At 40.1% G+C, this 23,299-nt stretch overlaps 1 protein-coding gene across 1 annotated transcript in view; it reads left to right on the top strand.

The window, feature by feature from the left end:
- Nucleotides 1-23,299, top strand: part of SORCS3 (sortilin related VPS10 domain containing receptor 3) — a 599,222-nt gene that overhangs the window by 526,403 nt on the left and 49,520 nt on the right. Inside the window, exons 15-16 of the mRNA XM_003787189.1 lie at nt 16,203-16,320; nt 17,325-17,458. Of these exons, the coding sequence (XP_003787237.1) occupies nt 16,203-16,320; nt 17,325-17,458 (252 nt within the window). The remainder of the gene's footprint in view (nt 1-16,202; nt 16,321-17,324; nt 17,459-23,299) is intronic.

Below are 23,299 nucleotides of genomic sequence, written 5' to 3'. Positions count from 1 at the left end.
CAGCAAATTGGCCAGAGCCAACTGCTTTGCTGACTCCCTTTATAGATTCGGTTCTAATTGGCATAAATCTCTTGATTCATTGTTCCATCAACTGAACTAATAGTCAAAGTAAAGGAAAGACATAATATTTTGCCTAGAAATTTCTGCAAACCCCAAAGCTGCAGAGGTTTTTTTTTTAAAAAAAGAAAATAAGAGAAAGTAAAGACCTCTTTCCACTTAAGCGTCTGTGTCTCCATGCTTAACAGGCAGTATATTCTTAAATACAGCTTTAGCAAAACGTGGAGGCCCAACTCGCAGCTTAAATGCATTGTTTAGCCTCTAGTAACTGCATCCAATAAAGTTGCTGGGAATGAACCAGAACTGCTTCCATTGATCTGTTTTTCAATTCTCTGTTGTTTGCTGGAAGAGCCTTATTTTACCTCGTGCAAAGTCAGTCATTCGAGTAATCAGCAAATCCAGTGGCACTCCCAAGTCATCTGACCTTTCAGCCCGGCTGCTTGATTCATAACCTTCAGATTGCCACCAGGCTTGCCGTCTCCTCAGAGGTACACCCATGTTTATGGCAAGGGACACGAACACAGAGTGCATGCTTGCAGAGAGACGGGAGATGACACTGGAGTGTCCTTGGGACCAGCAACTGCCTGGAAGGAAAGGGCTTATTTTGACCAGCAGGTTGCTGTGTGGGTTTGGGAGGAATAAGGACGATGTGGTGGATTTGGATATCTGCTCTCCAGGGACAGTGCTGTGCTTGCCATTTGCCACTCCAGTAAAGTACTTTTCTGAGCTCCAATTTCATCAACTAAATGTGAGGATTAAGAAAAATAACCTTCTTCTAGAGACTTTAGAAATGTCTATTGTAGTATCTATGGTCTAATGACCAGGAAATAGGCATCTACAGGGAAGGACTTTGGCCAAGAAGATCAGAACCTAGAAGACTTTTTCTGAAAAGGGCCACACAATAAAGATTTTAGGCTTTGCTGGCCCCAGAGTTTCTGTTGCAACTACTCAACTCTCCCAATCCAGTGTGGGAGGCCAGCCCTAGATAATATGGAGATGAATGGGTGTCTGTGCATTCCATTATGACTGTATGGATACTGAAATTTAAATTTCATACCATTTTCACATGTCATGAAATGAGGTTGTTCACTTACTCCCCTGCCTCCAAGCATTTAAGATGTAAAAACCTTTCTTAGCTTGTGGGCCATCCAAAACAAGTAGTGGGCTGGCTTTATCTCATGGATTATAATTTGCCTCTGAACAAGAACACCCCTGGGGCTTAATCCTTCATGGCTATGATACAAATACCTTTTGAATTTTGGAGTTTCTATACTCTTTCCTTACCTAGAGATTATTTTTTCAATTGCACCCCCTTGCAAAGTTCTGAAAAGATACTTTTCATGAAGTGGCATAGAAGTTTTCTTATTTCTTTTTCTAAGACAAGCTTTATTGAGGTACAATTTATATGCATAAAATTACACTTATTTATTATTTACATTCTGATGAATTTGGACACACATACCCTTTACTATCATCACAACAATGTATCACATCACCTCCAAAATGTTCCTTTGGTTCTTTTGGTTAGAATATTTAACATGAGCTCTATTCCCGTAATATATTTAAAAGTGTGCAAGTCCCTATTGCTGACTCTAAGCACTAGAATATTTAACGTGAGCTTTATTCTCTTAACATATTTAAAAGTGCACAAGTCACTACTGCTGAGTCTAGGCACTGTGCTGTGCCTCAGATCTCTAGAAGGTGCCTATCTTCCATAACCAAAACACCTTACCAATTGAAAAACTCCCCATCTTTCCCTCCTCCAGCTCCTGGCAAACACCATTCTGCTGTCAGTTTCTACAAGTTTGACTGTTCTAGATACCTTCAATAAGTAGAATCATAACCTATTTGTCTTAGTCTACTATCCTCTAGGTTCACAAGGGTTTTTGCAAATGGTACATTCATCTTTTAAAAAGTCTCCTTATTTCAGTCTCCCGAATTCAGATCCCACATACAAATCTCACCTCTTAGGGAAGCCCTCCACAGTGACTAAAGCTCTACTTATTTCCTTTTACCAAATTCCTTTTCGTGAGAATCATGGTGACTCACAGGAGTATTTAGTTTGGTTTGCAGTTTTTCCAAAGGAACCCAAATTCTCAAAATCAGAAACATCTGGCAGTATTAAACTTAACTATCTGTAGTCCAGCACTCTGGGAGAGGGACGTGGCAACTGCCGACTTCCTGCAGGGTGTGCTCTTTCCTGCAGGGTGTGCTCTTTCCTGCCCCACCTCCCTCCCTCCGAAGGCTCCCGGGTCTGCTCTGGCCGCTTCAGTTCACTCCTTACACATTTCAGTTGCCCTCCTGCCTCTGGTAGGGTTTTGAATTTGTGATTCCCAATTTAGATTCCACATCTATCATTTTGTAACTATGTCATTTTCTTACAGTTTTTTGGAAATTCTAAAAATACAGAAGAATACAAAGAATCATATCACAAACACCTGCATACCCACCATCTGAAATTAATAAATATTGACATGTTATAAAGTGCACAGGTCATCCCAAGTAGAGGTAACCTTCTCATCACCGTCCATCTCAGACCCATTCTCTTCACTCTTTCGCCAGAAAATTCTATAGTAGATCAAGTGCTGGTACTTTCAGTACTTAGTTATACATAGAAATACAGGGTAACCATAATAAGTTTGTGTGCTATTTAAAATAGCGTGCAATTTTAAATACATAATTTATATAAGCACAGTGTCTTTTTAAAATACATAATTTATATAAATAATATCATTCTCTTCTTCATGTTTCCTTCATTGAAAATGATCTACCTTGGGTCATATAAATCTTGTCCAGGCACTTTTAATGCAACATGCCATTGTCATGGTATAAATGTGCACAACTTGTTTATCCATTCTTGTTCAATGGACATTTCGATTGTTTTTGGTTTTGTGCTATTGCACATATTATTATCACTTTACACATGCTCCCAAGTACATACATGGGAGAAGTTTTGTGAACTTCACACCTAGAAGTGAAATTGCTGGGTCATGATAAATTTGCCATTATCACAAAAAAAGTACTCTTTATGTGCATTAATAATGCAGTCATAATTCTTGCACTGTTTTCTAGTTATTTTCCGGGTTGGTCATATATACAGATAGAATATGAGGTCCTTTTGTGGTCCGTATGATTGAGGAGGCTTGCAGCTGTGTTTTATTCACCATCTCCCACGGCCCTGAACATTAAGTGTGCTTGTGCATAATTGGTGCTCAGGATACAGGGTGTGTGAATACCACTGTTGGCCTGGACTACAGATTATTTGAAAGCAGGTGGTGAAGTTTGTACATTTTCTGATTCTTTTTATTTTTTTTGGCCTAGGATTTGACACAAAGCGGGGGACTGAGAAATACAGTAGAACATCTGTAAGCTGAGTGCCCACGGGACTGTAACAAACTAGTCAATGTAGTGAGGTAGTCAAATAAGGAGCTAGGCCTTTTGTACTGATATGTACATGTGGTGCATGTCAAGTCTGTGAAAATTGGGGACACTAAAGTCATTTATGGATCTTCTACTATACAATGGTGTTTTAATAGCATAGGAAAACAAGGTCTCTCTTTCTCCTCCTCTCTTACACCTCTTCGCATTTCCATATATTTCTTCCTCTTTAAATCCTATCGCGAACAGGTGTCTTCTCCCCTATTTCCATCTTGAAGTTTCTCTGTCATCACTCAATTTCTAACTCATCCTTTACAGGCCACATTTTCTGATTTAACAGTTATGGACCTAACACTTTAGAACTCATTAAAGGGACTTATTTTTAGGAAAAGAATCAAAATTGATTAAACATTGGATGATTTCTTTAAATTCCTTTTAAAAATAAACTTGTTTCCTTTTGCCTCTTTAGTTTCAATGTTTTTAGTCTCTCTCTCAACCTTCCTTTCACCCTCCTCCTCCCTCCATATTTATTTTCAACCCTTTTAATCCCTGCCGCTTTCCACCGCCTCCCTGATCGTTGTATTGTATAAGGAACACAGGCTCCACTTACAGGATTCTTGCTGTTGATCCCCTGCCTATTTCTATTAAGGTCTAGTTCATGACTCACCTTCACTCAATGCAATTCCCCCTGTAGCCACTGACCTCCTTTACCACTAATCTCATCTACACCCTAATGGGAAAACAGTCAGGTGGCGTGGACGCAGACTAGTAGCCAAGGATGTGGCCTGAATTGCTGGAGACCAACCACTGCTGTCTGCTGATGCCTGGCCTTCCCAGAACACTGCTCTTTCCACTTTGATTTGGATTTAGTCCTCAGCAGCTTTCTCTGTAGAAGCAGGGCAGGAGGGCTTCTGGAGGCAGAGGCAAGAGGAGACAGAGGGAGCCAGGCCTTTCAGAGAGAACTGGGTATTTAAAAGAGGACTCGGGAGTCCACATGCACCAAGCACTACTATTATGAGAACACTTACTATTTCTTTATTCAACAATACATACTGATAGCCCACTACAAGGTAGGCAGTGTTCTAAGGAGTTCTGAGAAGCTAGTCTAGGGCACAAACAAAATAGTCAAGGTCTCTGTTGAGAAGAAGTTTATGTTCTAACAGCCTCTTCCCTCTTCTACACAGGAAAGCTGAGTTATGTATGAGGTTTGTTTCAGCTCTGATGTTCACAAAATCTGTTCCATAGTCTAATTCTGAGAAATTTTCATGGGGATGGTGGTATGCATATGTGTAGAGGGGATGTGAAAAGAGAGTGTGTGAGAAAGGGAGAGGGAGAGAGAGAATTTAAGGAGATAGATATTGCCTTCAACATCAGGGTACCTCTAATTTCCTAAGAGGCTAATGCTGGCTTTGGTTTCTGATTATTGCTTATCTCCTAGTCTGAGAACAAGTAACATATGTGCTGTCAATGAATTGCTGTGAGCATCACAGAATAGTAAAAGCAGTACATCCAGTGGGGCTTTTTATCTTCCCTTGCATAGATTTTTATAGTGTTTAAAATTTTTTAAATAATGAGATGCATTCTTTTTATAATGAGAAAAAATGAAATCATTTATCAAAATGTACATATTAAAAAAAAAGTCACCTCCCAGATAATGCAAGGGAGGAGCATGTTTAAGTTCGTGCTGGGGTTGTATGGGTGACCTTACTCCACCTTTGAGCTTGTGAGACTTGATTTCCCACCATTGCTTCCCAGTGCTAACCACTGCCCTGAATAAATTGCTATTAAATCATTTCAAACAAACATACCACCAGAACCCAGTAAAATGGAAATAGAATGGAAAGTAGACAATTCTACTTATAAAATAAAAATCCAGGAAATTTCTAGACAGTGGTTTCTGATGAAGCAGTGCCCTAAATAATTTCTTCAAGGTCATCTTGTTAATTTATGCTGCATTTGTAAGTTGTTGTGTATTTTAAAAATTAATGAAAGATTTAATTATAGCAGGGTTGCCGGTGACCTTTTGTGAAATGACTTCATCATAAATCTGCAGGCATTTCAGAAATGAACTGTTTTCCAGGTTTGTAATAATTTGCTCTCAAATTAATGACACCCAGCCAGTGAAAGGATCGTCGAGTCTGGGTGAAAGGATTGAGTTGGGATTTGTGGTTACCTAGCAATGGCTAATTCCGAGACCTGGGTGGAGGTGGCGGAGAAGATGGTGTGTGAGTCACTGAAATCTACAGAAGATTTAACTGTTTACTTAGAGGAATGAGAAATAAATCTAGTGTGTCAATAGGAAGAAATTGCACGTAGCCAGGCTGGGTCATGGCAGAGTAGCTAATTAGGTTGATGCCTGGACCAGTGGGAGAATTTCCCTTCTTCCCTGGCCCCCAAGTCGAGGCTCTTCTTTATCTTTAAACTGAGGTCTACATCTGCCCCCATGTCCCCCATTTGCTGGCTGCCCCTGAAGACCGACTGAGACTCTGTCAGCCTGTGTCTCTGCCCTTCACCCACCTCAAAGGCTCAATGGGAACAGCTAAGCCATCTATAGAGGGAAGTACCTCATTTCCTGGAGTCCAGGATGCATCAGTGTCTATGACAGGCTGATGGTTTATTCCATCCAAGAGAGTGAAGGGAATGGTTGTGCAGAGGAATGCCACATCTTAGCACATGGAAAATCCTCTCTTAGAAGAAGCAGAATACATATTCTTAGAACTGCACACATGTGTAGTTCCTGAGTGGCAGACACCCTTTAGACGTAGGAACCTGGAAGATAAGCTGGTACAATCTGCAAAGTGAGTCTTGACTGAAGCTTTACCTAGTTAACTGGGGCCCTGGATGTGATCACCTCTCTTCTCTGCACTGCTCAAGCAAGTAGGAATGGTTCACCTGTCTCATACCATGACTCTGCTTGCAAGCTGAAAAGGATTTCACATGAAAAGCGGTTAGTGTGGGACAATTGGGTGTCAAGGGACTTGGGTTTCATGTCTTTGTATTCTTAAGCAGGCTGTTACTCTATCTGGGCCTTAGTGTCCTCAGTTAGCATGGAAAGGGTTTTGGTCAAAGGTTCATCCCTAGAAGCACCCCAGCACTAAGCTTTTATAATTCTGTTTGTTCTTATGCATACCAATAGACTGTCATGGCTCAGATTCAAGTACATGGTTCTCCCTACAGTCAATGCTTTAGAACTTGAGACAAGTTCTAAATAGGGCCATGACTAGAATTTTCTACATACATATTCTCTGTAGATGTCTCCTTTTTTTCCTCCTACAACTGTTCTTTCAGTTTAATCCATGGCATGGTGCATCTCCCTTTTATGCAAGCAGGCTCTTAACAGGTTAAGATCAGAGGTCCCTGCATGCTCGTACTTTAGTTCCAAACTGTGCAGTCTGATGATTGCTAATGTGTCATGAAGCACTTAAAAGGTCCTTGCTGCAAGCACCATGCTGTTGAGCACAATACTGCAAATGACTGAGCTCTACCTCTGACCCCATCATGTACTTGCTATGTAACTGTGCTACATGAGTTATTTAATTTCCTTGAGCCTCAGTTTCTTCATCTGTTAAATTGGGATAGTTAATGAAATGAGATAATTAATGCAAAGTGATTAGCATAACCTAAGTGTCCAATAAATTTTCACTAATATTGGTATTATTATTATTGTTGTTATTTTGTTGACATTTGTTGATTACTAACCATTTCCAAAGTCTTTAGAAAGAATGAGGCATGCTGTCTGCCCCCAAAATTCCCATGCCTCTGATGAAAGACATATAATCATAGCTAAGTATTTCGATATAGCTATAGTAATAATAGTTTAAATTATTATTTTTTAACTTATACCAAACACTTTAACAATATGCTACATTCTACCCTAAGAACTATGTTAGATAGTTCTCATTTTGCAAGTGGGGAAATTCATTTTAATAGTGAGGAAAGTCTCCACACATCTAGGATTGGGTCAGCCTGATTTTAATAAACTTCTCTTAGAAATCAATAGCCCAAGCAGTCAAAATTGGTATGATTTTGGATATGAATAACAGTGTTAAGAATCTTAATGTAAATGATCTGTGTAGAATATTCCACTCAACAAATGAAGAATACATATTCTTTTTCGGCAAACATTTAACATACTTTTTCATAAGTGACCATACACTGGGCCACGTACAAAGTCTAGATTGCTTCCAAAGAGCTGATATCATTGAAACCCATTCTCTATAAACATTGCCTGTAATAAGAAATTTAAAATTGATGGTAAGAAAAAGAAATAAAGAAAAAACAAAAACTTCAGAGTTTTTAATACTTCATATGACTCTCATGTTAATAAATTTATATGCCTTTAAAAAGAGAAAAGAAAAAAAATTCAAGTATTTGGAAACAGAAACATGAGTATTTTAGGAGTTGTTTGGTTTCTTAAAGAGGAAATAAAAATGGTCACTATGAAATATTTACATTTCAAATGTAAGCTTTGCTCCTTCCCCTCTTCCTAACATCCGAAAGTACTGGCTGTTGGACCTGACGCTCACAGAATGACTAGGAGTTGAGCAAGACAAGGTGGGGAAAGCCATCCCAAGTGGAGGAAAGCAGATTGAAGATTGCGTCTCTGCTGGTGCCGAGGTTTCTTGCCTGATCACAGACTTTCCACTGGGGGCAATAACAAGAGGAACCTTGGAAGTGGGCTGACAGAGTCAGCTGTGGTCTTGCTCTATTTCTGAACCTGTTATTCAGACAGATAAACATGGGAGGGATGGTGATTGAAACAACTCAGGCACAGGCAGTAGAGTCCCTGACATCGGCCACAAGGGATATCCTGGTTGCAAGTTGATGACAACACCGTATTATCCTAATTGGGTTTGATCAAAGGCTCCCTAGAAGTCAGTCTGCAGTGGAGTTCCCCTGATCTAACTCCCAAAGCCCTGTTTGTTCTTCCCTTTGACATTTCTATTGGCTTCCTCCGAACAAATCCTCTTTTTTCCCTTTCTTGAAGGAGTGTGGTCAGTCACTTTGCAAAACTTCTCTCAGCTGTCATAATCTATGCATAAAAGTTGGTATAATTGAGGCTGAACAAAGAATCAAACGACTGTGCAGGGGAGAGTCAGGTGACCCAGGGCTGTTCTTCTGTAAAGAAGAAAACATCTTTACAGAGCCTACTCTTCTAATTATGTTAAGTGTGGCATTCTTTTCACATAAATTATAGTAATTATATACTGAGATTCCTTTTGAAATCATTTAATTAATGAGTGGCTAGTCCTCTCTGGGTTTGGAATTCTAATGAAGTCTTTTATTTTTTTTTGAACCACTTCCCTCCCCTCAAATTAATCATTCCCCTTCCTGAAAGGTTTTCTCAGGTCTGAATGGTGGATTAAGGAAGGTGTGTTAGTTAGGGCCCCAGCAAATTCAATGTGTGTGTGTGTGCATGTGTGTGTAAATCTTAACATAGTCCAGGGTTACAAGGGATAGAGCAATTGCAGAGATTGTTTTTGTCCTTCTAAACACCGAAGGATATACAACGTGGCCATATTTTTTGACCCAGAAATAAGAGCAGATGAAGCTATTACCCCAACTTTGAAAGAAGTGAATGATTTTGCTAGATTAATTCTATCATTAATCAACCCAGAACTATTTATGGAGCATCTGTTATCTGAAAGAAGCGCCAGTAGAGACAATGAATGATCACAATAGACAAATCCTTCATGTATAGGATAAACAGATAACAGATGAATAGATAAATTATCCCTGGCCCATGCCCACACCGACAGTGAACTTTGGTCTTCCCAGAACTGAGATGGACCCAAAGATGATAAGTACATTAATGTCTTAAAGTTGCTAAGGGTTTTACTCCACTGATCTTAGTTAGGGTCAATAGAAAAAATGAGCAAAGCTCTCAATCTGAAAAAATGAGCAAAGCTCACAATCTGAATAATATTTAAGTGACTAAAGTTCTGCATCTGGCTTGTGAAAGAGGAGACAGACAGCTCATATACCTGGGGATGGACTTGGAAGTTGAAAGAAAAGTAAACTCTAGGCAATTGCCTTGAAAGGGCCACATTCCATCTGAAATATTTTTGTATCCCATCCTTTGAGCATGTGTAACTGATTAAAAATAATCTTTTAGGGCAGTACTGTGGCTCAAGGAGTAGGGCGCTGGCCCTATCTACTGGGGGTGATGGGTTCAAGCCCAGCTCCAGCCAAAACTGTGAAAAATAAAATAAAGTAAACAGAAAAAAAAATCTTTTAGAAGGATCTTGAAGCCTTGAGAGAGAAATTAATGTTCTTGTCAAGTTCAAGTTAGTTTTGTGGCAGATTAGGCCTAGGAAAAGCCAAGTCTTCTCTTTCCCTGCCTAGTACACTCACTATGCATCCAGACCACTTGTATGTTAATAGCAATATGAGACCAAGAAGATCATACGTGACTGGAGTCACGGAGGCAAGTTAGCATCAGAGGAATTAAAATAAAGATAGACGTGTCCTTGTAGGTTTATAGAATCCAAAAAGAAGGCAAATCTTGAATTGTGCCAAAAACTCTCATGAAAAAAAATTCAGGTTGCAAGGTAAAGGCAGAAAAGAAAAACAGGAGTAATAAATTTTAATTGATTTTTTTTTCCCCCTGAAAATCCATATAGTGAGGAATGGGTTAGTGAACTCATTTATTTTGTTCCTATGGTTGGGAGCAACTTCCTAAGGAAACCAAAGGGTAGGCTACCTGTTTCTAGGCATCTACATTTATGCATGAAGCATTCACTTTCTCCAAGGCTCAATAGGAAGATGTCAAAAAAGAAAAAGACAAAGGACTCCTCTGTGTTTGAGGTTAGTATGTACCTTTAAAAAAGGAGGGATTTTGATTCTGTTGTCTTAGCTACCTAGGGTGCTGACATGGGAAGATCCCTTAAACCCAGGAGTCTGAGGTTACGGTGAACTGTGACAGCACCACTGAACTCCAGCCTGGGTGACAGAGTGAGACCCCATCTCTTAAAAAGGCAGCAGCGGGTGAGGGTTGAGTGAAGCCTATTAAAAGTTCTTGATGAGAATTTCCTTGGGTGAGTCAGTGGAGATTCTAGCAATAAAAATGAAGATGGCGGTAATGAACATTTGTTATCTTTCATGATTTTCAAGATTTTTCACCTACATCAACTCACTGATGGGGTTTTGATTGTGTTGGTGAGAATATGCTTCAAATTAAGAGAAGGGGCTAGGAGTGCATTTCTGATGAAGGAGGACAAAGTAGTTTATCTTGGAAATTTCAAGGAAGTGGAACTTTTAATAGCAGTGGATTTGGCCATGCTAAGAATTAGTTTCTCTTTGCCCAAGACTCAAGAATAGAACTTTAACTAAAAATAGCCTTATTTTCTCTATTGGAACAAGAAGAAAACAATGGGTCACTTTTTGATCAATTAGCCTATTTTTGTCAAGCAACTACTGTTGATAGGTCTGTAAGATATCAAGAAGTACAGAAAGTATTCCAAGCCTTAAGGAGCTTTCTAATTAGATGACAAAAATTTCACCAAAGATACAAGGAAATTAAGTAATTCTGTATAGGTGGTCTAGAGCTATGGTTCTCAAACTATGACCATGGGGCCAGAAACATCAGCATCACCTGGAACTTACTAGAAATACAAATACTTAGTCACTCCAGATACACTAACAGGAAACCCTGGAGGGGAGATGATTTATGTTCAACAAGTCTTCTAAGTGATTCTGATGTAAATATTGGAGAATGTTTGATCTAGAAATAACAGGATCATTTGAGTTTCTGAAGAAAAAGAACTCAGTATTGCCAGAAGAATCACAGAGGACTTTCTGAAAGAAGCAGCACTGGGTTTGGGAATCATATTACCCTTTCAAAGATGCTCTGTGCCTTTGGGTCCTCCACCCTATACAAGTCTTGAGTTTTCATCTTCAATTGGTATATGGACCACTTTGTTTCCTCTCAAACTGTACTACAAATATGAGGAGTATGCTGCACTTACTTTGTTGGTAATGGGCTCCTTAACTTTAGAGGAGGATTTCCAGCAGATGACTTATCTGGGAACTTGATCTTATTATTATTGCTATTGTTGTTATTGTTGTAATTATTAATTATCAGCAATCTGGGCTATCTCTTTTCCCATTTCAGGATCAAGTGGACCTTCTCAGTGTTATCACCCCAAAGTGACGAACATAGTTTGTTACCATGGTCACTCTGGTTTTGCTGATGGATTCTCACTTGTACAGATCTCATTGTGAATTTTAACATCTGTTCTATGGGTATTTATGATAAGGAATAGAAATATCTTAATACAAATTAGTTCTTATTTTACTTCTTGCCTATTTTTCTATATTTCTGCAAATTCTTCAGCTTCCATAGCTCTAATGAGAAGAGCTATGAATGTATGTGCTAGTGAACACAGTTAGGGGGGAGAGAGCTACACTACAGAGACCAGGTGTCTGGGTCACCTGAGTCTCACAGGTAGGGGCCTATGACTGCACTCACAGTGAACCTTAGTCTTCCCCAAACTGAAAATAGATGGAAAAATGGGGAGTACTTTAATGTCTGAAAGTTGCTAAGAGGTTTTACCCTGTTGATCTTAGTTTAGGCCCACTGAGAACCTGAACAAAGCTCATAATCAGAATAATGTTTAAGTGACAAAAATTTTGCATCTGGCATGTGAAAGTGACCTAATGGGACAGTACACTAGCATACTCCTGAGTGAAAATATTAGTGTATTGATTTACAGTTTTGGAAAGGACCTAGGATACACAATATAAGGAGATCTGGGAAAGAAGCCAAAGAAATGTAGACAGAAGGAATGTACATGCCAAGATTGCAAACGAGAGGAATCTAAAATAGTCCTTATGTCCTGATTGAGTCCTTATTCTTACAAAATGGTCACTCTGAGGTAAGACATGGATATCCCAAAGAGTTTGAGAAGACCAACAACATGTAGGTCTTCAGGGGCTGTGCACATGAATTTCTCAGCCCTGGGAAATGATCAAGCCTGACCGTGAAGGTCTATGTTCACTAATTCTTGAGCATCCCTTGCTCCTGTGAGCAACATTGTTAGAAAGTTCTCTCCCATTTTGCAAACTTTTCGCATTTTTATATTTGATTATATTTTATACTTCAGATATCTCCCTTCTCCACCTGTTACTATTTTCTCCCTGCCCTTTCCTAAGTCAAGTCTAGGCTAACTAGCCACAATTCTTTCTTCCATGGGTTACATTGTGAATTTTCACACATGTTCCATGGGTATTTAAGAAAAAGGAATATACAGACTTTCATATAAATTAGTCTTTATTTTACCTCTCCCTTATGTTGCTATATTTCTTCCATTTCTTCGGCTCTAATAAGAAGAGCAATGAATGAACATGATAGTGTTATGAACAGAATTAGGGAAGACAGATCTTCTGCACAAAAGAGAGACCATGTGTTTGAGTCACTATGCCACATTGTTGGGGCCCTTTTTGGATAGGTAGGTGAAAAATTTGTCTTAAGTCATATTGTCTTCTGTATTAGTTTCTTTTGGCTGTTGTAACAGATTACCACCAAGTGGGTGGCTTAAGGAAAAAAAAAAAAAAACCAGACATTTCTTCTTTCCTAGTTCTGGAGTCTAGGATACAAAATCAAAATGTTAGCAGGGCTATCATTTGGGGGTACTTAAGGGAGAATTTGTTCTTTGCTTCTTCCACCTGCCATTAGTTCCAGTTGTTCCAGGATTGCAGCTGCTCTAGTCTAGTTTTTGCCTCTGTCTTACCATGGCCTCTCCCTCACCATGTCCCTCATCTTTATGTTTCTTATAAGTATACTTTTCATTGGATTTAGGGGCCACCCTAATTATCCTGGAAGAGCTCATCTTGAGATTCTTGCCTACCTTACATCGGTAAATACTCTTTTTTTTTTTTTTTCAATTAAGGTCATATACCCAATTCCAGGGAATAGGAAGTGGTCACATCATATTGGAGCCCATCATTCAACCCAGTTGACTATCTGTAACCACTCTTTTTTTTAATGGTCCTTAAACTTTAGAGATCGTGAACCCCTTTGAATAATCTGATAAAATATTTGAGATTTATCTATAGATAGATATGTGCCAATAAACACATAGTTTTCTTTAAAATTTAAGGAGATTCAAAGGCTACCACTACAACCAAAGCTCAGATATGCATTGTAGATAGAGATGCTTAGTCTCTATCTTCTTTAATGGTAACATCCAAAACTAACCACAATTTTCCTCCGTGATCTGGTTAATGTAGAAATGACAAGATATTACCTTTTTGTTGTAGATGTTGCATATGATTATGTTAATGCATTTCAAGATTACCTTGAATATCTTAGGTCTCTGTGACAAAATATTCACTTACGTTGATCACATTGTATATGGAAACTCTTAAGTTGCTATTATCATTTTTATTGTTATTTAACCTGAGTAGTAACAAGCCCCGTTTCTTTAATTCAATACTTATGTGATTACCAGGAGGAGGATATGGCATTCCTCTTTGTTACATCACATCTTATTAAATTCAGTTTATCACTTTAGCCTGTCAAGACCTTATTGGGTCCTGATTCTGCCATTGAGTGTATCGACTGTTTCCTCTAGCATTTTGTCACCATAAAATTAAGTTTCCATTGATGACCATTATTTTCATGTCTTCAAGTCATTAATAAAAATGATGAACAAGAAAGAGCAGATAATGGAACCTTTCAGCTGACTGCTCACACCTCCCTCCTGGTTGATTTTAACGTCTTAATTACGTACTGTTGAGCCACATAATTTTACTAGCTGCTGGCTCATATTTTTTCACTTCTCTTCAAGTCTGCTATGGCAAACCCTGTCAAATGCCTTGCCTATATTCAGTAAATCATCTGTTTCATACTTCCTCTTCTATCTGCCCTGTAATCTTTTCACAGAAAGGAATGAGGTTAATGTGACCTGATGTATTTCCTGATTCATGAAATCACTGTAAACTATTTGGAGTAGGCAGAAGTGTTTGATTTAGCATCACTAACATCCTGTTACTTGGAGTATTCCAATTAGGGAAGACTTACCAGAGGAAATGACATTGGAATCCTGGATAAAAGTTTTTTTGTTGGTTGTTTGTTTTTGAGACAGAGTCTCACTTTGCTGCTGGGTAAAGTGCTGTGGTGTCATAGGTCACAGCAACCTCAAACTCCTGGGCTAAAGCAATCCTCTTGCCTCAGTCTCCCGAGTAACTGGGACTACAGGTGTCTGCCACAAGACCCGGCTGTTTTCATAGATGAGGTCTCCCTCTTACTTAGGTGGTCTTGAACTCCTGAGCTCAGGCGATCTACCTGCCTTGGCCTCCCAGAGTGCTAGGATTACAGTGAGCCACCGTGCCTGGCCAGCCTATCCTGGCTGATTCTGATAGACCAGAGAGAGAAAGATGAAGAAATTTTCAAGGTCTTCTTTGATTATTTTTTTTCTTGATGAGTTTATTAACTAACTCTCCTGTCTTTAAATAAATGATATATTGATAAAATATAGATATTCTGCTAAAGATTTAAAATAGGCTGATCCCTAGTGGGTACAGCCATTTGGGTGATTAGCACACTTATAGCCATGACTCAAACATTACAAAAGTGAGCCATGTAACAAAATTATTTGTACCTCCTTAATATTTTGAAATAAAAAATAAAATAAAAACATAAACTTGTGACCTCTGTATGAAATGAAATCAGAGCCAAAAGTTTAAAATTGTGTCTTCTATAATCACAATCCTATTTCTTCCACATTTTACAAGTTTTGCCAGTCTCTCCCTGTCCCATAAGTATGCTCATGTTTCAGAAAGCAGAAGGAGGTAAGGAAAGAGAGCTAATTTCTTAGATGTCACTATAAGAGTATTTGAACTTGGGCAAAGGAGGGATCCAGAAATGGTAGTGTGCTTAAGCCTTGTTGAAATGGAAGCCATTGTTTCTCAAAAGACTTCTGTTGTTTTAAGTTCACAGCATGGTTGGTCTCCCCTTTACATCTCTGTGATAGATGTCTTGCATTGTAATTTCAAAACATGCTGCTCCAGTGGAATATGGAAGATTAGTCTTTTTTTTTTTTTCCTTCTGATTTTCTAGAAGCAATTGATCATTCATATTTATAGGGCTATCAACTGCTGGACTTTGTAAAGGTCAGTATTGATTATCTGAGCCATGCAGATGGTATGCTTTTTTACTATACATAAATATGAGTTTCTTTTATGAGACTGCTGTTATTATTATTATTTTTTTTTTAGAGAAGGAGGAGGAGATTAGGTATTCATTTTGAATCAAGCAGTGAGAATTTCAACTAAAATGCTTAAATTCAGTAAGGATTTTGCAGCTGACAGGCTCCTACTTTAGAGTGTTATTTTAATGTACTATTCCTCCCCCAGCCCACATACATATGATCCACTTTACAGATGAAGAAAGTGAGTCCCAGCCAGTGGATGGGGTGGATAAAATGATAGTGCCTGCAGTAAGGAGAAACGGGAAGGCTGTGTGTCAAAATATGAATAATGGTTTTATCTGAGTGGTGGATTTGGGACTACTGGGTGTGCTTTCTGTATTTTAAATGCTACCTATAATGCACATTTATTACTTTTATGATAAAAAACATTTGGCTGATTATAAACCTGCTGTGACTGACAGGCCAATTGGCTGAGTTGAGTGGACAGTGAACTCACTTTGGAAGAACAGTTGAAGTCCAGGCTGCAGAGACTGCCTGTCTCCTGCCCCGTCTTTGTGCATGAGTAACTGGGGCCTTCTCCATTTGTCTTTTCCATCTCTCCCTTAAACACTTAAGAGTTTTTGGCCACTTCAGCCTCCGCTCGGAATGGCAGTTGGTGAAAGTGGACTACAAATCTATCTTCAGCCGGCGCTGCACCAAGGAGGACTATCAGACCTGGCACCTGCTCAACCAGGTACCCTGGGGTTGGGGGGTGCTGCTTTCTATGGAGAGGAGGTAATCCAAGCAAGCCCAGTTTGGTCCCCACCTAAGCCTTCCCCTTTGGTAGAGGAAGGTAGTAGGCCATCCTGAGATATGGGTGTGGATTAAGGGGGTAGGGTGGGACAAACCCAGGTCCAGCAGGAGTGGATAATATTTAGGGGCTTTTTTGGACCCTGAGATCCTATCTACTCATTGAGGTCACTGAGCTGCCAGGACAAGAGGTGGTGATGCTAGCCTGGGGTTGTAGCTCTGTTTCTGGAGAAACAAGCCCCAGATATCTATGAGGCCCTCCGATGATTTGCTTATCTTACCTGCCAATGTAGGGGGTAAGGGCACTTCTAAGGTCAGCGTGAAGTACGAGCCCCAGAACCTTGGAGACAGGGCCACTAAGAGAGGGTGGGTGGGTGGGTCTGGCAGTGGCAGGTGTTTATTGCTGTACAGCTTCATCAGGCGTCTGCGCTCCTCAGGATCCCCGGGTGCTCATCAATTATCCAATTTCTCCTCTTTTTGTCCTTGACTAGGAATTAGGACTTAGGCATGGTTGTTTATCACAGAGAGGGAACATTTTGGGTCCACTGCAATTTTCCTCTGAAGATGATATGAAAACTGTCCCCAAAGCGGGCTTCTTTCCACTAGAATTGCTGCTGGAGCCATTTGGGCAATTGCCTGGTGGTCTGCGAGAATGCCTGGAGGGTTTGCATTCTCTGTGGAGGTGGAGAAAAGGCAGGACTATGTAAACCTCACCGCCTGCGGTGGGTGGAGGGGTGGAAGTGGGCCAGCCTCACATAATGTTCCCTTGGGGTGGTAGTAAAAGATTAGCACTTTATTCCTGAAAATTCCTGGATCTGCATCATTGCTGGGGATGAGACTGCTACTTAGAGAGACTCAGTGACAGGGAAAAGGATCATGCTTCATGTTGAAAAGCTGGTTTATTCCACCTCCTGTGTGTTTTTCTTCCTGTGTCATTTTCTCTCTAAGGGAGAGCCTTGCGTCATGGGAGAGAGGAAAATATTCAAGAAACGTAAACCAGGAGCGCAGTGTGCGCTGGGCCGAGACTACTCAGGATCCGTGGTCTCAGAACCCTGTGTCTGTGCCGACTGGGACTTTGAGTGGTGAGTCCTTTGGCATTTCTTTACCAGTTCCAATCAAATGTTTGCCTAGTGGGGGTTGAGGTGAACTAGGATATATTTAGTGGCCTACAGACTGACTGTCCCAATTACTGGCCCAGATGGGCAGGCTGCACCCCTGGACAGAGAACAGGTGGGGGTTTTTTCATAGGAAAGATCACTGCCCTGTCAGGGCAGCATTTGCAAGGGGGTTTCTCCTTATTTTCAGTGAGCAGCTCTATTGGAAGGTGCTGGAAAGGACAGCACCAGGTGCTGGAAGGTGCTATGGCCTTGGACAGTGACCCTCAGACAGGGCATTCAAATTGTGTTCTTCCATATGAATAGTCTTTTCATCATTCCTTTTTTTCCCTTCTAATGATAATGATAAAAAAACAACTTTAAATCTCACCTCTAACCGACAGCTCCCAAATCTACAAATATTTCCTCCAGCCCTGGCCTCTCTCTCCTCTTAGTTGGAGATATATGTGTCTACCAATCTTTCATCAACCAGCTTTCATCAACTCTTGCTTTGCTAACAGGGATACCAGACTTAATGTGGCCAAACCAGAACCCTCTTTCGATTGCCCCACTGAAAGCAGTCTTTGGCCCAGTTTTTCCATCCTCAGTAAAACATACAGCTTTCCATGAAGTTGCTAAAACCAAAACTCCAGGGGACTTGGTTTGTCCCTTTCCCTGACTCAAATTCAGGCCATCAGTGAGTCCTCGCAGGTTCTACCCCCAAGACACATTCTAACTCAAAGCCGTGTGGATTACTCCAAGCACCAAACTCTCTACTTTCACCCTTGTCAACCTAAGATCTATTCAAACGACCAAAGTTTTATTTAAAAACTCAAAACAAGTTCTTCTTATTACTATGCTTAAAATACTCCAATGTCTTTTTCTCTCTTTAAAATATACTCCAATTCTCTCTCTTTTGCTTGCTTCTACACTTCCTTTGTGTCTAAATCCTTATTATTCCCCTCTCATTCCTTATATTGCAGCCATATGCCCATCTCCTGGAACTCAATGGGTCTAGGCTCATTCTTAGTAGAGGGAACAGCAAATACAAGAATTTCTTCCAGGGCAGCGCCTGTGGCTTAAAGGAGTAGGGCGCTGGCCCCATATGCCAGAGGTGGCGGGTTCAAAACCCAGCCCTGGCCAAAAAACAAAAAAAAAAAAAGAAAAAGAATTTCTTCCAAACCTCAGCAAGGCCAACACCTTTGAATCACTGCTGTCTCAGCAAGAATATCAGCTTCTCAGAAATGCCTTTTGAGACCACCTAATCTTACCTATATCCTGGCACTATCTAGCATGTTACTCCATTTTATTGTCTGCTTAGTATTACTCACCATATGAAATGACGTGTTTTTGATCATTTTATTACCACCTATCTCTCCCCAGTGGATTGTAAGTGCTGTGAATGCAGGAAGGTTAGACCTTCCTCCTTGTTGTATCCCCAGTGCCTGGCCCACAGTAAACATTTGATAAGTAGTCAGAGTAAGCTTCTGAATGTTGTTCCTTTTAGGCAGGTCAAAAACCTCCTTGATTCTGTGGCTGGGTGCCTATCACTCTGATTCCAGCTAGATGAATTATTCCTCTGCATCAGAGGCAAAAGATGAAGTTCAATTTGATTATCTCTGTAGCCCATCTCAGGTTAAAAGACAAAACTAGGGGCTCAAGCATCAGCCTGTCAACGTGGGAGGGGTAGGACAATGACATTGGGGCATAAGTGAGTCCATGTGGGTACAGAGCAGCTGTCGCTACACAGCAACCTCCCCCCCCCCATTTCGTCCAGTTGGTTTTGTGTGATTTGTACCAGGGCCATCTTTTGTTTTCCACTTTCCACTGGGAGTACAACTGCAAGCCAGTGGGGTGACTGTGACTGCTCCCCTACCTGCTCTTTGTATCCTTGAACTCATGCTTGGGAAAGCTTGGCTTTAGTGAGCTTCGTTCACATGGGATGTACGGAGTGTAATTGAAATTTGAATAGTAGGAATTTCTTTCTGTGGCACGTTTGAACCTTTGGGAATGAAGGATATTTTCACACTTGGGAAAAAATTTTTAATTATTAACCATAATCCAGCAAAATAGTCACAGCAATGAGTACAGTAAGCCACTCTGTACCATGGCTCATGACATATTGATGTCAGCCTCGGTATTCAGAACATGAATTCCAGGCTTCCTTGTGTCCTTGTGTGAACTGACTCCCTTGTCATGTTGCTCACTGCCCCATGTCTCTCTGGGCCACAGCAGACCCTCACCCACTGTGGGAAGGCATCACAAGTGAGAAGAAACAAGACCTGGAACAGAAGAATTTTTTCTTCAGTAGTCCCGTTAACATTTACCAGTCTGGACAAAAATTCCAGCACCTATATTCACAGATTTTGACCTTGGGAAATTTTCTTTGTCTCTGTGACTTTACCTCCTCAGCTGCAAAATAAAAAACATGTAACATGTATCTCATTGGCTATTAGGAAAGAATCATGAACAGAGGAACCAATGTCCTTGATTAATATAAATGAGGTGTTTATCCCAGTGATGAACAGCATAGACATATGGTATCTGGTAGTTGGTGCTGCTGCTCTTGTCAACTTGTCCCCTTTGGTTAAGGGGTCCCCAAGGTATTTATAGCAAGTTAAACCAGGGCTTTTGCATTTATGTAAGCATTAGTACCTTTTGGTGTTATCCATTTATTTAATTCTACATTTTTTAACTCTTCTTTGAGAAAGCATGATGGGGAAAAGGAACCCTTGTAAGGGCTTCTGTGCTTTCCACACTTCATTGGGAGAGCTGCCATGTGGATTCAAAGCTTTGTCATGTCAGGATCTTTGGATTCAAAGCCATGTCATGTCAGGGTCTTTACTACCTGGGCCAGTGTGAAAGTTTTGAGACACACCAAAACCAAGAAATCTAGAATCCATACAGACAAAACAAATGAGGCCCTCCCAGCAACACTGAGAAGCCAGGCAAGTGAATCAGAAAGGATGCTGTTGACTGTGCTTCTTGGAAGTGAAATAATGGACTATCTGTCTAATACCATCTGTTTCAAAACTTTAGTAGTGACCCATGTATTGCCATTTTAATGAGAAGGAAATGAACCTCTTAGACATAATAATTTATTTGGCCATGGTTATGTGACTGGGAGAGAAAGAACTGGGGTTCAGAGATAGGTCTAACTAAACCCCATGGGCTATCCTCTACTCTATGCCATTTCTCAGGGAATCAAATGAGTCTTTATTATTGTAGGTTTACTTAATAGTTTCTAAAAAAAAAAAAAAAAAAGAGCTTCTAATTTAGTTCCTCTAAAACTAAAACTTCTCTCCAAATAAGCTGGAGATTACCGCTGCTGATAAAATTTAATAGTGGGTATTTCATTAACTCTAAAGCAACTTCAAATGATGTAGTTTTGACCCTTAGTACTGGAATTGTTACAGATATATAGTCTCCAAGAAGGTGTTATAGATTTTATTTTGGATATATAAGGTATTCATATAGCCAAGCCCACCTCATATTTGAAAGAAGATTGAAGAGCCACTTGTGTCTAAGGTAGGGTAGACAAACAGATAGGATTTGATAAGGGATCTGAAATGCCCAGCTTTGATTGGTCCAGGCAAAGTTCATATCTAAGAGACAGCAGAGAGAGGATATAACCAAACTAGGTCAGTTTGTGGGAAGGCTGGGAAGGATGTATTAAATATCTTCACATTGGCAAAAGAACCGAGGAGTGAAACCTGCATTCACAAGGGAAAGAAATTTTCCACCTAGGGCCTTCCTCGGCTAGAAAAAAGGTTTTATGGATTCATGGAAGCGTTTATTTGTAGAGCAACATTGGCTTTCACAGCTTTCACCAGAGCAGGTGTCAGTAATAAGCATGGATTTTGCATAAATATTGATGTTTCAACTTAAGAGCTTCACAAATCCTCCAGCCTTGAGCTTTGCTCTGGAAAACCACTTCCCAGCAATCTCTGTTATGGCAGTGGAGAGGGACCAGGAACACACCTTTATGGGCAGTTAAGGTTGTCACACATCATAGTTACCATTCAATAAAAAAAAAGAAAATTAAAAAAAAAAAAAGGTTGTCACACATTAGCAGGTACTTAGAAAAAGGTAGTAGAAGGGGTCAACTGTGAAATCCTGTGAGGGATCCTGGGATGGTCTAGCCCTCGGAGAGACCCAAAGACATTTGTTTGTTCCAGGAGAAAGCAGGTTGCACCAGAGCTTAAGACCCATAGTTCTCTCATTCATTCACTGAACTGCTCACTCCATAAGAACTTTTACTGAGCACCTGCTATGTGGCTGTATTTTACCAAGTTTTTTAGATGAACCAACTAATGGAAAGGAAGTCTGTAATTATTATAGGCACTTTGTAGGTTAAAAAAAAAAAAGGAAACACAGAGAGGTTAAGTAATTCTCCCAAGGTAATAATTTTCTGACTCCAAGGCCTGAGTCTTGGTATGTGGCTACCTCCCATGTCCCACGTAGTACCAGATGCACAGAGCCAGTTATCAAGGGGAAATGTAGAAGGTAGAGGTGCCATGACTCATCATTCAGCTGTGTCTGAACTCCATTCCACCTCTAGAACTCTGCAGATGGAGTACAAGCAAGCGTGTTGTTTGCTGTAGTGGACAAGCCAAATATAAACAAGACCATAAACATGTATAAAAAAAGAGCTATTGCACTAAGAAAAAAGGCATAACAGAAATAATAAACAGTATAATTAAGTGCTGCATTTTATAGTCTAGAACTATGCTGTCCATTCTGGTAGCTTAGTTACATGTGGTTATTTGCATTAAAATGAAATAAAATTAAAATTTCATTTCCTTAGTTGCACTGGCTTGTGGCTACCATATTAAGCAGCATAGATATAAAATATTTACATGATTATAGAAAGTTATATTGGAAAGCCCTGGTTCTGACTGTAGGTGTTAGAGATGGTCAGAACAAAATCACTGAAGGCTGAAAGAATTATGGGAGGCTTCCAGAAGGAAGTGGTAGTGGGACTATGTAGACTCTGTACTAACTCTGTACCAAGGACCTAAAGCTCCTTGGTCCCCTAAAGATTCACAGAAAAAACACTGAAATGAGGTAGATTGATTAATAAAAGAAAGGGCATTCACATCTATATAATGTATCTACATCAGAGCCCTCAGAATAAAGACCTAAGGACGTGGGGAAAATTGTCCATTTTTTATGCTTAGGTTTAACAATATATGAGTGGCCATGTAGGAATACTATTGGACCTAAAGGGTATGAACCAATGTTAATAGACTGTGTTGAGGAAATCCAGCAAGCCTGTCTATCCAGCTTCCTCTTGGCGTCTCTGAGCAAGCATTTCTTTCTTCTGGGCATGGGACAGGCCCTCTCTAGAATGGGGTCAAGCAAGGTACATCAGATAATTTCTTTATGGTCAATTTTTACACAGAATAATTTTTGGTTTTATGGCTGGCTTTTAGGTAAGTTCTGGATTTTATGACATGCCTTGGGGAAGAGAGATTCAAGTTTCTATGGCCAGTCTTGGGGAAAATGGGTCTGAAAGACAGAAGTACAGGAGGAAGTCAAAAACTTTTGCTTCTGAGGACTTTTCTCTGGGGTACTGTTCTCTGAGCCCCAACATAGTTGTCTATCTTTCTTTATGACTGTTTTTAAGTTTATCCCTTAGCTAAGCCATGATAAGGTCAACTATTAATACATTATTTTTGTTGTGTTTGCTTCTGTTTGTTGACTCCTCACTCTGTGCCTACCAAGAGTCTCTTTGCCTTGTCTCAACCCAGCAGGCCTCACTGCCTCCTGCAGTGGGACAGAGGCCCATGTAGCTCACTAGCCCTGGAATCTCAGCTGCCAGATGGG

Source organism: Otolemur garnettii, unplaced genomic scaffold (assembly GCF_000181295.1).
Source record: "Otolemur garnettii isolate 467f Iridium unplaced genomic scaffold, OtoGar3 scaffold00021, whole genome shotgun sequence".
NCBI classification, from domain to species: domain Eukaryota; kingdom Metazoa; phylum Chordata; class Mammalia; order Primates; family Galagidae; genus Otolemur; species Otolemur garnettii.
Note: the sequence above shows the minus strand (reverse complement) of the source record. Positions and strands in the feature narration are given on the sequence as shown.